Source organism: Anopheles stephensi, unplaced genomic scaffold, assembly GCF_013141755.1.
Source record: "Anopheles stephensi strain Indian unplaced genomic scaffold, UCI_ANSTEP_V1.0 ucontig68, whole genome shotgun sequence".
In the NCBI taxonomy this organism is placed as follows: domain Eukaryota; kingdom Metazoa; phylum Arthropoda; class Insecta; order Diptera; family Culicidae; genus Anopheles; species Anopheles stephensi.
Genome location: NW_023405436.1, coordinates 361 through 13,494, shown reverse-complemented (window position 1 = coordinate 13,494; position 13,134 = coordinate 361). Strand labels below are relative to the sequence as shown.

Here is a 13,134-nt window from a genome sequence, read left to right as displayed (position 1 = left end):
AAATCATTTCGTATGGTACGGAAGCTAAAAAACGGATACACATGATCATGCTTGACGGACGAGCATGTTAAGTTCTGTACGAATGCAGGAAATCGTTTCGTATGTTGACAAAAGCAATATTTGCACTTCAGGGCGCTCTATAATGAAAAGATGGCTACATGTAATGCTTGTATCATACGATATTTGCTTTATCGTTTTTGTTGCGTAAAGTTGAGCGATATGACAAAGAGCATGCTGGATCCGTTATACATTGAGACTGATACCTCAGTTAGATAGTATGGCTCTCTAGTAAGAATGCAAGAAAATATACTTTCATCTCGATAAAGTTCACTCTTTTTACATAACAGGAAGAGTTTATGTGCCTGGAATGCTAATCTTCTTATAAGACTTTTTTCCCTTTTTTGGTTTGCTGAAAACTGCTCTCCCTTTCATTTATGGACCACAAGATTCACTAGATCTGATCGAGTTCTCCATGCAGTAGTTGCCAATTTTGTATTTTCTAGACCCAATGCTTGGTGGTTTGTGTGGTTGTGAATTTACATATTATGATTGTTACCCCCATGATGCATTACTTGTGCGACACGGATGAATGGACCGGACAGGCGAGGCAGTGAACGACGGCATGTAATGTGCATTTAGTGGCGGTGAAACAACGAAGCGCTTCGTATCTAGCTTACCGTTTACGCTCGATTTTCTTTGTAGCATGGTTTAATTTTTCCTGTAACCTATGTTTATTTGCACGTGCTTGCGGCGCTTTTTAGTTAAGTGGAAACAGAAAATTGAAGAAGATAAATCATTCCTCATAAATGTCCTGCGGATAACTCAGACCCAGATTACTTGAGATGTGTTTTATTTATCCCAAGGACCAATACCTCAGTATGTAGAAGTAAACTTTCTAATGTCACCAAGCAACACCGGGAGCGGTTCCAGTTTTGTCCTCTTTACTCATGATAGCTATCTAATGCGACGAGCTATCGAAATGAAACATACATATAAACAAGCGGTAAAAGGCGAATTTGATAAGATATGGCTCACAAAACTCTGTCCAAAATTTCATGTTTTACTAGCCGCATCTGATATTGGCTCCATTGTGGAACCCGTAATTGATTGGTGGTTTCGTGTACCTTTCATCGAATAAAACGTTTGCTCACATGCTCACAGTGACATTACAAGAGATTCACTAAATTTTTTACCAGTTTAAAACAACCGCTTGTTATTTCTGGTGGTTTTTTCGTCTTTTGCTGCTACGGACAGTAGTTATTGCAACAGGCGAGACAGCGGACTGACATCTAAAACCATGATGGATAGGCAAGTATTCTCGGGCAGAAGACACGAATGTCCCGTCAAAGTAGCCTTCAAAGCAAACTCCCATTGGGAATTGTTTTCCGGGTACTTTACGGTAGGGTACACGAAGACGAGCTCCGGATCATGCTACGAAAGTTCCCCCATTATTCTTCAGGGCGGTTGCATTTGGCAATCTCACGGTGAGTCACGCTGTGATCGCTGTGCGATCGGTGGATCGGATAAATTTAGCTACGCTGGTACCGAACTAAATTAAGCTCGAATAACAATACCGCCTGAAGTACTCGACAGTCTTGTAGGCCTGAAGACGAGCCAGACAAATAAGAGATTGTTTCATGGGTGCCTCGGAATATGTTATTAGTTTTATGTATATTTTGAAAACAGTGGAAAAAAAATGTGGAAAGTTTCAGCGAAAGAATCAAACGTATGAAACAAAACAGTCTTGTTTGGCTAACTTGTTTTATGGAGTCCGACGGAGCACTTCTCCGTCCATTCTACTCATTTCCATTCTACTGACGGCCTGACGACGACTAGTTTTAGAGTCTTGCTTGCTCTGCTTGTGTCTGTCATATGCGGACGAATTTTGGTTCTAAAAATGAATGATTATGATGAGCGGACCGCAGCGGAAGAAAGGCGTGATAGTTCGTTCAACTTTTTCGTCAGCAAAGCTGTTGACTGGGAGCTCTTGTTTAATGGATGCGTTGTGGGAGGATGAGGGGCAAGCATTCGTTCGTTTCAGGCTAAATACTTCGTGTGCTTCGTAAACGGCCGCCCAGAAATAGCAGTGGTGTTAATTAGAATGATCATAACATCGTCGCACCAGCTGCAGAGTGCCCAAATTGTCGGAGATGGACCGTTAATGTGCATCGCGAATTCGAGGTAGGTTTCACAACACCTTCTTGATTGGTTGTTGTTGTATTGCGTCAGATTGAAATGAACACCATGGAAAGTGAAAGTGCAAAAAATCATCAGCTGAGAATTTTCCCTGACCGGGACCCTCTCAATCCGAAAAAATTCTTACAATTAACAACCGCCCAAACGCTCAACCGCCTTCAATTAGTGCCCATTTATTGTTTTTTTTTTTTTTGTTGGAGAATAACAGTGTCCTTCGTCCATACGTATGGCCTGGTTGGTGGAGCTGGTACTGCAGAGCATAGCTAATGATATATTCAGAACTGCCAGAATCAACTAATGATAACAAATACTGATCATATATATAATGGGACCGCGAAAAAATGCTTTTAATACTACTGCCTGGTTGAATAGTTAATTAGCTTTGCGCAGGGAACTGTTTGTCTTCACATTCTTCCAAGAGATCCAAACAAAGAGAGATGGGGATTAAATCAATCGTTTTGATGAGCGGCCTAAGCCGCAAACTTTTGGGTTCACTGAGGGCTTTTGAACTGCGGAGTTTTGTTCAATTTAAACACTCATCACGTATTACCTGTTTGGATTGCTTCCTGTAGTGTGTGCCGCTCTGTTTCATTCCTGGCCAGCATTACCATCCTAGGAACTGGTAGAAGGAGCTTTAAAGTTTGAAGATTTATTAAAAATTATTCGTGATGGGTTCTTTTAAGTTGATTTTGTAACGACCTCTCACGGGAAAGATGGGATGGTCAGACTGGCAATCGTTAATCCTTTTCTCATACATGTTTAAGAATATTGCCCTTGACAGGTTTGCGGTAATTTCACTTTTGCCTTCACGTCATGTTTCACCAGTCACTGTATTCGTTTTTTGGGCCTCAAGATTTCGAAAAGGTTCATCATCTTACCATGCAATTTAAACCCATTTTGGTTGTTAGCGACCTTGCAGTAATCTTGCTGTCTTTGCCATTTAGTGGTTATGTTCACGGGTACCGAGGGTTTCACAGTACCGCGCTACCGCTACCGCTAACATGAGTGAATTGGTTTCTACGCAAGCAATTACAATCTTTGTGCACAATAATCCAGAGCAGGAGAGAGCTAGAACAAGCACCTGGTTATGGTCCGCTATCCCGCCCGACTGCAATATTGTCTCGCCCTACTCGACCAAGTCACGGCCCGGATTATTTTACGCTGTTCGTATTTTCAATGAACGTTAATTAAATTAAGTAATCATACTTTACGACATCGTGATCTGGAGTGCCACACACGATCCTCCCACGGTTTTCCACCGCGAGACACCACAAACACAACGTACACACACGGGGGCAACGGTGCAGCTAGACGAGCGACAGCTGGTGCTTGAGGTCGAAGTGCTCGTCTGCACCTTCTTGAAGGTGTGTGCGAAATTTGATACATCTCCCGCGTTGGACTTTCGAAGGGTTGGTTTGATGGTGAGTTAAATATGACGTAGAGGCAGCATACATGCAGGCAAGTAGTCTACCACTATTGCTTGGAAAGGGATTAGAGAAGGCTCACATGCATCGTATGCCACGCTTCGGGTCTACCGGAAGACATTAATTACTTCTTTTTGTGCAGTGCTCTGTGCGTCTGTATGCCAATCACGTTTTCATTATTACGCTATGGCGAGTGGGTGTTCACCGCGGGGATATGTGAGTATATGTGTTAATACCCAATTTCGGATTGGGAGTACGATTAAGGGCAAGGCTTGTGACACGTACTACCCCGGGTGTCGTCGTGTTCGTCACGTTTTTGGTGTGGGTATTGACCAATGTGTGGCTTTGTGGGCTGTGGATTACATCAAGCTACACGTGCTACTGACATGTTTTGAGAAGCAATAAAAAGGAGCAGTTTTTTTCAGATTAGTCCTTTGGATTCGTTTATGTCCCAACAAAAAATCATGCGTAACTGTGCGTATTGTCCTTTGAGTCCAATAGCATTAGTTCCAATTAGGAAAAGTACCAAAGGCACAGATTGGAAAATTACATCAACCGTGTTTAATTCATTGAAAAACAACGGCAGCTACTTTAACTATCTGAATGCATGGATAACGGGCAAATCTCTAAATATTGCATAATTTACATTCCGTACTAACTGGTTAAAAAAAATCCGCCTAAAGTGTTTACACATCTCCAATGCATTGTTCTGGGAGAGCCTCATTTCTCACAGCTAAATGTTCCTCCACTTCCCATCGTTGTGCTAAAAAGATTCCCGTAACATTTGTTCGCAGCGCACCCAAACGTACACCTGATTGGTATGCAGCATTCTTTCGTCCGTCGTTTCTCCTCGCGTAGCTCATCTTCTGCAAGCGACAGATTCGGATACAGTATAAGAATTTTATGTCCTGCATCGTCTCAAAACGTGCTTCAAATTTCAATATCTTGTCTTTCTAGTAGCTTTACTTGCGAAAATCTTTATCGATCTTGGCAAGCTCATTGAACATGATGAACCAATCTACACCTCTACATCGTCCACCTGCTTTAACGGTTGCTAAAAAAATACGAAAAAACCGTGTCAAAAAATGGCAGACGGACAGATGTGTACTACAGACGAGCCGGTGTGAGAGCGTGGGTAGGAACGGGAAACGTGACCCACGACATTGCTATTCAAATATGTCTCAGTCTCTCCGTCTAGGAAGCTCTGCCACCGGCTTCTATACACCCTTTCCGTGCGTTTTGGGGTTCCGATGATGACGTTAGGATGAAAGTGAAATCTTCCTACCCACCGGTTTCGAATATTTGGCAAAAGTGTAACGACTTTTGAATTTTCATTAGTTGGCATTTAGGAAAATAAATCCCGCGGATGATGTAACCGGTTCTACTCGAGCGCATGTACGGTTTTATGCCATACCTTTTGTCTTCCCCCCAAGCAAAATGGCATCCGGTAAGATAGAGGGGTGTAGTAGATGTAGTAGCAATATTTCCTTGCGGATTTTATCTTCACGTGTGATAGAATCATATCGTACGTACGTAAAATAATCCAAAAATTTTGTAACAATTCCGTGGCTTCTTTGACAATTGAATCCGTAATCAAACCATGCAGAGGAAGGTCTTCGAAAAACTCGCATTTCGAGTGCGGAAAATCTCGCCTAACAGCGCATTTTCCTATTTACCTAGAACACTGCCAATCTATTTTCCGACATGTGCAACGATCTTGGCCCGATCGAATTGCACGATATGTTGGATTACATGTAGGAACTCGGAAGAGGAACACGGTAGTGTTTTTTGGGCATTTGCGCGAGGAATCGTTACTGATGAGGCAAAAAAAAAGTTGGCACTGACATGAGACTACAAAAACACATACACAGACATACACGGAAAGACAGAAGTTTCAAATTGTTTGCCAAAAACGCGTCACCGATCAACCCTGTACGATTATTGGATTGTGTCGACGATTTGTTAGACGTCACACATTCGCCAAACTAAATATAGATGGAGCAGAAACGAAACTATTTTTGAAGGAATGCACCCACGTCATGGAGTTCTTTCTCTTCGTGGTTTTGGAGTAAGTTTTGTTTTAAAATTTTTGTTCTGCGATCTACATTGTGTCAGCACTTGATATTCGATCGCCATTGCTGGGGGTATTACGATTCAAGTGGATATAACACACGAACGTGGATAATTAAGGTACAACAACATTGGAATTTAGGCTCCATATTAAATCTATCTAAATCTATAGATTTAGACCTAAAATCTATAGATATTTTGACGTGCTTTTGGCTCCTTTCAATTACAAATTCAGCAAGCTTTTTAAGACAAGAAATTAAGCAGATTTTAACTTCATCATTGGCCGTCATATAATTTCACAGTCCTTAGTAAAGCAACATATTGATTGCTTCCCAGTACTCATCAATATTAGGCCTTCACACCTTCGGAACTCGCTAAACCTATCCTTGCCTATAAATACCGTGGTGATTGAAAGGGTTTTTCTAATTTATGGGCAACTGTTTTTTTTTGCTGCTGCTACGGCTGTTTGGAATTGCATCTATTCATTACAGCATCACACACACACTCACGCATGCACGCCTGCATATACACTTACCATGCCGGGTGTGCTCAATTTCTCCGCTGCTCGTACACTTTCTGGTTCAGCCCTTTATTTTAGTCCTCCGCCTATTCGCTCGATGCCACGTGTGGGAAAGCGTAACCAATTTTCTTCTTCCATCCGTAATATATCAATTACCACGCTCGGCCCATTCCCCGATGCATGCCTAGCTGTGATTTGCCACCGGAATGTAAACTAAAATGTTGAACAATTTTATCATCTTACCATATGTTGGCAACACACAAGAAATGCACTATTTTCCCTGCATGGTTAGTATGTGCGTTTCCCTTCCGTTTACATTATACTCTGGAAGATATTGCATTCGTATGCGTTGGTGGTGCAATGTTTACCGATCGTCGTCTCATAACATCCGGCTAGTAGTGGATCCATGGAAGTTATCGAGGGGCCTGCCGCGGTGTTTCGTGAGGATAGTAAAGATGCTCTAGTAAACATGTGTAGTCTGAGACGTAGGTATTTTTAGCCGAAACGGTTAGTTTGGGACACAAGAAAAGTCATGTTTTCCGCTGTGGCTCGTCTCTCAACAGTCTAGAATCGCATAAGTTAAATGGAGATGCGTTTATTTTGGCACCAGAATGCGTGTCTAGGTTTATGTCTTGCAAGTGGAATTAATTATTTGGGACTCGCAGCGCAGTAGGCTTAAATTGTGCACTTGTGGCGATGATGCGCTTACTGGCCACTAGCTTGCTATGAATTTGCGGAGGACCAATATAAAGTCCTACACGATTTGGGATGGCAGATAGCCAAGAGTCGCGTTGAAGCGTAATAAACAGCAAAGAAGCACTTTGGATCTTAACTGGATGGAATAGAAGTCATCTTTTTTTAAGATTTCGCTCTATCTAAACCATAGCTCTTTCTTTGAAATTCAAGAAATTACAAGAAAATTGTTTACAATTAGCCCTCTTTCTCTCTCTCTCTCCTGCTTGCCTGCATAGCCAGGTCTCCAATCTCTTCCCTGGATAACTCAAAAGCGTAAAATTATCTACACCACGCAATTTATTAACAAGTACTAATTGCTTTTCGCTATAACTGTAATGCTTGATATTTTTTTTCCTTCAAGCTGACATAAAGTAAACGAACCAGTTTTAAGATGCCGAGAATCAAGTTTTTGAGACGGGGTCTGTCTTGTTCAGTTGCGGGAGTGCACCTCCAGCAGCAGCAACCAACGCACTCCGACATGGAACTCCTGCGCAAAGGGAACGTGTTGCAGGGTTTCACACATTGCAGCTAGCCTGTTTGAAGTCTTAGAGCAACGCTAACGGAGTGCCTTGAAATATTCGCCTTCGCACACGTTGTGGTTGTTTCGAGCAGAACCTCTTTTCGCTGTTAAAGCTGTGATAGAACTCTCCAGCGAACATTCGCCCCTACGCGGCAGTGCTACATATATGCGTAGGAAGCAAGCTTAAAAGTTGCATGTTCATAAACTGTTCCTGCGCGACAAACAAGCTTTAGACAAATGTAAAACTGGACAACAGGGGAAGTGCTCGGTTCCATAACTTAAGAAATAATTTAACATAAGCATATTACTTGGTGTTTAGAATCTCTTCAGTTAAGCTTAAAATCGCTATCAATCCCTGTACAGCTTTCCAGGGGACTGAGTGATTGATGGTGCGTCTTTGATTGGTAACCTCTTTTAAAAGTTTCATTTTTTTCCCATGACTTCACTCACTCAATCGTCCATGTGCATGTGAAAAGATTTTCGAACAATTTTACTATAAACGCTTGCAGAGAAGTAATTATGATCGGCACTCTTTGTTTCGCTGTGTTTTTCCATGTTTCCCTTTGTGTGTCCCCGTTGCCTAGTACCTCGCCATTTCAACTCTCTACTGCTCCAAACAAAGATCTCGTGCTCTCATTTATCACTGTACCGACCGCGTACAATTAGGTTGATTCCGAAGACTTGTGCGTAAATGTATGTGTTTATATGTTTCTAATGCACTTCAGTCCTGAGTGGTGCTAAAAGAAACCTGTAATAAAAGATGCTCATAAGGTATGAAGCTTGAATCAGCGATCGGCTTATTATTCGCGAGACCCATTAGTGAGCCGTTGCTGGACGGTAAAGAGAATAGCGGAAGAGTTTGGAGAGACATCCTATTGCAACCGATTTGTAGCACCGGTGCATCTGTTTCGGGACGGGTTTTAGTGAGAAGAATATGAGCCACTATCTTAATCAAACCTTTTTTCGCTGCATGCATATAGTTTGCAGCAGGAATTAAGGTTTCGCTTTATTGGATTAATATATGCGACTGGTACATCTTCCCAAAAAGATGCCGCTGATCTGCGCACAATGTGAACAAAAGGGTGTGTCCATAAATATGTACAGCAAACCCAAACCCCGTCACACAGTGGCCACGGAAAGAATCACGTCCAATAAATCGACACCGTGTGTCGTTGCGGAGTCCAAGTGTCGCTCGCCTTGAAAACTATTTTGGGCTATACGGTTGAGGAAGGGGGGAGTGGTGGTAGATCGGGGGAGGAGGTGGTCAAATCGGCTTGGCTTAATTTGTTTTACTCTTCGCAATCCCCTTGGCACCTTTTCCCATCCGTGCTCCATTTAGGCGTTCGATCGCATTTTATGATAGAGTAAAGCATTAATAACCTTTCGTCTGCCTGGTGGTTCCAGACGAACTATGGTCCCACTTCCAAGGAGGAGGGTGCTCCAGATGTGCAGTACCATGTGATGTCCGGTTAGAAATGCATCCAATTTTATGATCATCCCTGGTCCAGTCCAGTGCCGTGGCGCGACTTGGAGGGTAAAGTTTTATGAGCTCTCAGTATGCTCGTTCGATTGGTTCCATTTTGCCATCTTGGTGGATGCGCACAGTAAGCATATGGTTCCCGGAAATGGGAACTTGGCTTTGAGACATTATTTTTAGAAGATAAAGTCGTGAAACGTGAAGCCAATAAATCTTTATGGCTGTCGACTGAACAAACTCACGCGTTTTCGGAGATTCATAAATATTGTAAGACATACATTTTACCTGGACAAGATAGCAGCTTCATCTACTTCGATGCATCCAAGAATTTCACTTTAGACCTTGCCATTCATTGGAAAAATTATACATAAGAAACTATCGAATGTTAGATGTTGCAGTGCGTGCATAAATTGTGATAATTCCAATCCATCAGCAAAAGTACCTAAGACGTTCAAAAAATTATAACCCAGGCAACAGTTCGGTGGCTCAACCAATCCCCACATTCAAAAGCGTTCGAACTGACATGCACAAATTTGGCCATGAACACTAAGCACCATAACCCTAGGGGCTGATCGAAAAAAGAGAACAAAGGCGGCCTCCAACTGCGCGGGCTGCAAAATTCTTAATCTCGCGCGGCTGGATGGAAGCTAGCATTGTTGATTTTGAACTGATTTGCAGTTCGTTTCGTTCGCATTCCGACGGTCGCGTTTCCCCGCTATAACTCCGACAGCTATTAATCACTGGTGGTGTGCCAAGAATTTAGTAGGGGGTAGTGTTTGTGATTGTCGCAGTGCTCGCAGTGTTGATCATCGAACGAGACACGCCAGAGATACATAGAGTTGTTCATCAGTCACTTTGTGAACTCGTAACACAAGCGTAAAAGTTTGTTTTATATATTTGAAGATAATGTCAGATTCTGTTTTAGAATTTTCATAACAGGAACCGATGTTTGCAAAAGATCTCATCGGACTTGATCGTGGTCTTGTTTATTTTTTTTTGCTCTTGCTTGATTGAGCACTGGGGGAAAAGCATTCACTTTCAAACGTAACACTCCATGCGCGGCCTTAACCGCTGCCGCCGCAAACACGTGCGCAGACAGCTACATACCACTTGAGACGGCGGCATAACGGGTAAAGCAAACAAGAATGAAATCGCGAGTTTTTTTCCTGCGGATACGGTTCTTTCACAGCTGCTTGAGTTGATAATGGGTAAGCTTGAAGCGAAAAAACAAACTCACTGGTAAGACTGAGATTGTTGTTGTTGTTGTACGGTTCATCTCATTAATGTGAAACCAATCCGTCCTTCAATCCACTATCGGATGACGCTCTTCCGGTTGCATTTGCACAACACAATGCACGATTTATGCCGTCCGTCTGACTGACGTTGACACTACCCTGAGCCATGTGCGCTCGCGGGCGATTGAGGGATTGCGACAACTTCCTACGATTAAGTAAGGCATAGTTCGCACACGAGCGCGAACCGATAAGAAAGAAGCATTCGAACACACAGGGCTGCCCTTCTCAAGGATGGGAAGACGATGGAGTTCACGTTCCTCGAAGCGATAGATAACCTTCGTCTTTTTGTCGCTCGGATAGATCAGAGGGAAAGTCGAGCATTTGATAGACAGCTGACCCATCTGCAGAGGCAAATGAACGAAATGGAGGATAATTGCTTACATTGGTTAATGAGCTTTGACGCATTGGCGATAAGAGCGAGGTCCAGATGTTGTATGTTGATGTTGTCTAGACTTGTAAATTATAAAGACGAGGTATGGTAAACAATTCTGTCGCTTTCTAAACAAATATTGAATTATTGCCCCGATGAATGATTCATTAATGTTCCACAGTCATATTCAGTTTGAATAACACTCACTACTTAGGAAGTTATGCGCAAACACAAACAAACATGATTCAAATAGAGAGTTTTTGAAATATTCAATACAAAATTGGAAAATTTGTAGTTCAAGTATAACATCCAGACCAGTCCAGTATTGATTTTCTGTCCAACTGTGGTCAAGTTTCAGCTGAACCTTGAACTAAACCTTACCAAGCCAATATTTGCGAACCTCTTGCCAGAAATTCGCCAGGTTATCTTTAGCAAATGGAAATGTAATGAATTTAAAATTGGCTTTTTAGGGTCAATGTACATGAGATGATTTGCGTAGAACCTGATCAATAACATAAAGTGTTAATGATAATTTTGAACTACGCGATCGACTCACTTCTCAATCTGGATCCCTGCACCTGTCTACCGTTAGCGGTTTAAATCGCATTGCCCTTGACGGGTACGGGTAATCGCTCTTGCTGGATTTGAACCAGCATTAAAATACTGTTTGTAAATTGTTGCCTCCAAACTGATAGCACGTAAGAATATTTTTGTTCCATCGAAATGCATTTTCGATCGTGGATTTATTATCTCTCCCGTGCACACTTCACTCAGCTAAAATTAATCCCTCCGTGTGTAGTATGTGTTTCTAACCCACCACCCTCTACACCCCCCCCCCACCCCACCCCTTCTCTTACCTCCCTTCCGGCCGATGAACGATGCAATGTCTCATACCAATAATGACGTGTTGGACGCTACCTCGCATGATTCAACGTTTCGCGGGAAATCGAGACACGCGGATTATGCGCAACGTTCCTCACGAAAGTAACTACCGTCGCAAGATAAGCTTGTGGCGCACTCATCGTGCAGTTGAGTGTGGACACAGTCGCAGTACTCGAACGGAGCTCAAAGTTGTGCATCGAGTCCCAGAAAATGAAAAATAATCCTAAAACGCGTTTGTGTGTGTTGCAGTTTGTTGAATAATAGAGAGGAAGCTTGTTGCAGAGTCGATTACAGTGCAAATGGTGAATTGGTGAGAAGGTTCAGTCAATTCCGATTTTTTCTATTCTACTCGTTTTATTGCCCTGTTTGTCCTCGGCCGATGTACACAAAACAATTGCAAATCAAACAACCAACATGTGTGTGCGAAAACCGACTCTGAAGAAGAACTCAATCAAATCAAGTGTGTGTTGGTGTTTGTATTTGTTTGTTGGTGAGGGTTTATAAGTGCGAATATACACTTCTGATAACGATAAGTGACGTTTGAGTTTGCAATCTCTAATGCCCGTATAACTACGTACCATGTACCTCAGACCTACTCAAAGACCACCGATATCGTTCAGTTTCAAGCCTTGCAGCTCGTGGTATTACAGACGTCAGAGCGCGAGTAAGTGTGTGCTTTCGGTATCACGGCATGGGATGAGTGAGCATAATCTCTGTTATCTGATTAGTGTAAGAGATGGTGAAAAATGTCAGGCAAATCGATACGTCAAAAGCTACTCACATCGAGTTGCCTTTGCATTTTTGCCGCAAAAGTATCACTCCATAAAGGATGTCCGAAAGTCCAAAGCTGTTAATAATGCCTCCCAAAAAGGTGTGCAGCCCCTAAAATTGGGTTTACCTTCTGCTATCGCGATTCTTTTTGTTTTTCCCTACTTACGGTGTTCGCAAATTGTTTGAATCATTTAGATAACGGCCCGTTACTTCATTTTCTAATCTGTTGCTTTTTTCTTCTAAATTTCCAGGTCCAACTGGACGACAGTGACAAGTGTCGGAGTGAGCGAGACCAGCCGCAGCTGTACGAGTTCGCACCGTTCGGAGCTTGCTGGCTTCAGCAGTACAGGAACGTTGTCCGAGCTGGCCGCAGTAGCAACGCACCGGCACCAACATGATTGACGCCCCGGTAACGCTTTACTCCGCTCAGTCCCTCCAGCAACAACAACACCACGACCGAACTGGAGAATGACAAACCGATGCTACCGATGGACACCCGCAAGTAAGTTTTTTATTTTGATTGGTTGGCCATGAATCGTTTCCAGCTGCGGACGAAGATTCTTGCGGTTTGATAGTGTTAGAAAATGTATGTTTTCGATAAAAGTAAGCTAAGTAAGCTGTTTGGGTCGCTGTGTCTGTGGCGGAGACACGTTTATTGAATCGTGTCTTACTTTAAGCACTTGGTCCTTTTTAGCATTAGTCTCAGTACATGTTCATGTATGCATACTTTGTCTCGGCAAAACAAAATCACATTTAGTTTGATAATGACAGCCAATTATTTATTGCTTCTTCTACAACCTCGGTTCTACAACCTCGAAAGGCCTCGGCCTGCCATTTTGGCTTCCTGTAACTTAATTTTATCCATGTCTTGATA

At 42.6% G+C, this 13,134-nt stretch overlaps 1 protein-coding gene across 1 annotated transcript in view; it reads left to right on the top strand.

Moving 5' to 3' along the window:
• The window catches only part of LOC118517205, a gene marked incomplete at its 3' end in the record, with an annotated part of 38,636 nt that extends 25,874 nt beyond the window's left edge, over window positions 1–12,762 (top strand). The window contains exons 3-4 of the mRNA XM_036063166.1: window positions 12,512–12,603; window positions 12,691–12,762. Of these exons, the coding sequence (XP_035919059.1) occupies window positions 12,512–12,603; window positions 12,691–12,762 (164 nt within the window). The remainder of the gene's footprint in view (window positions 1–12,511; window positions 12,604–12,690) is intronic.
• Window positions 12,763–13,134: the final 372 nt, after the last annotated feature.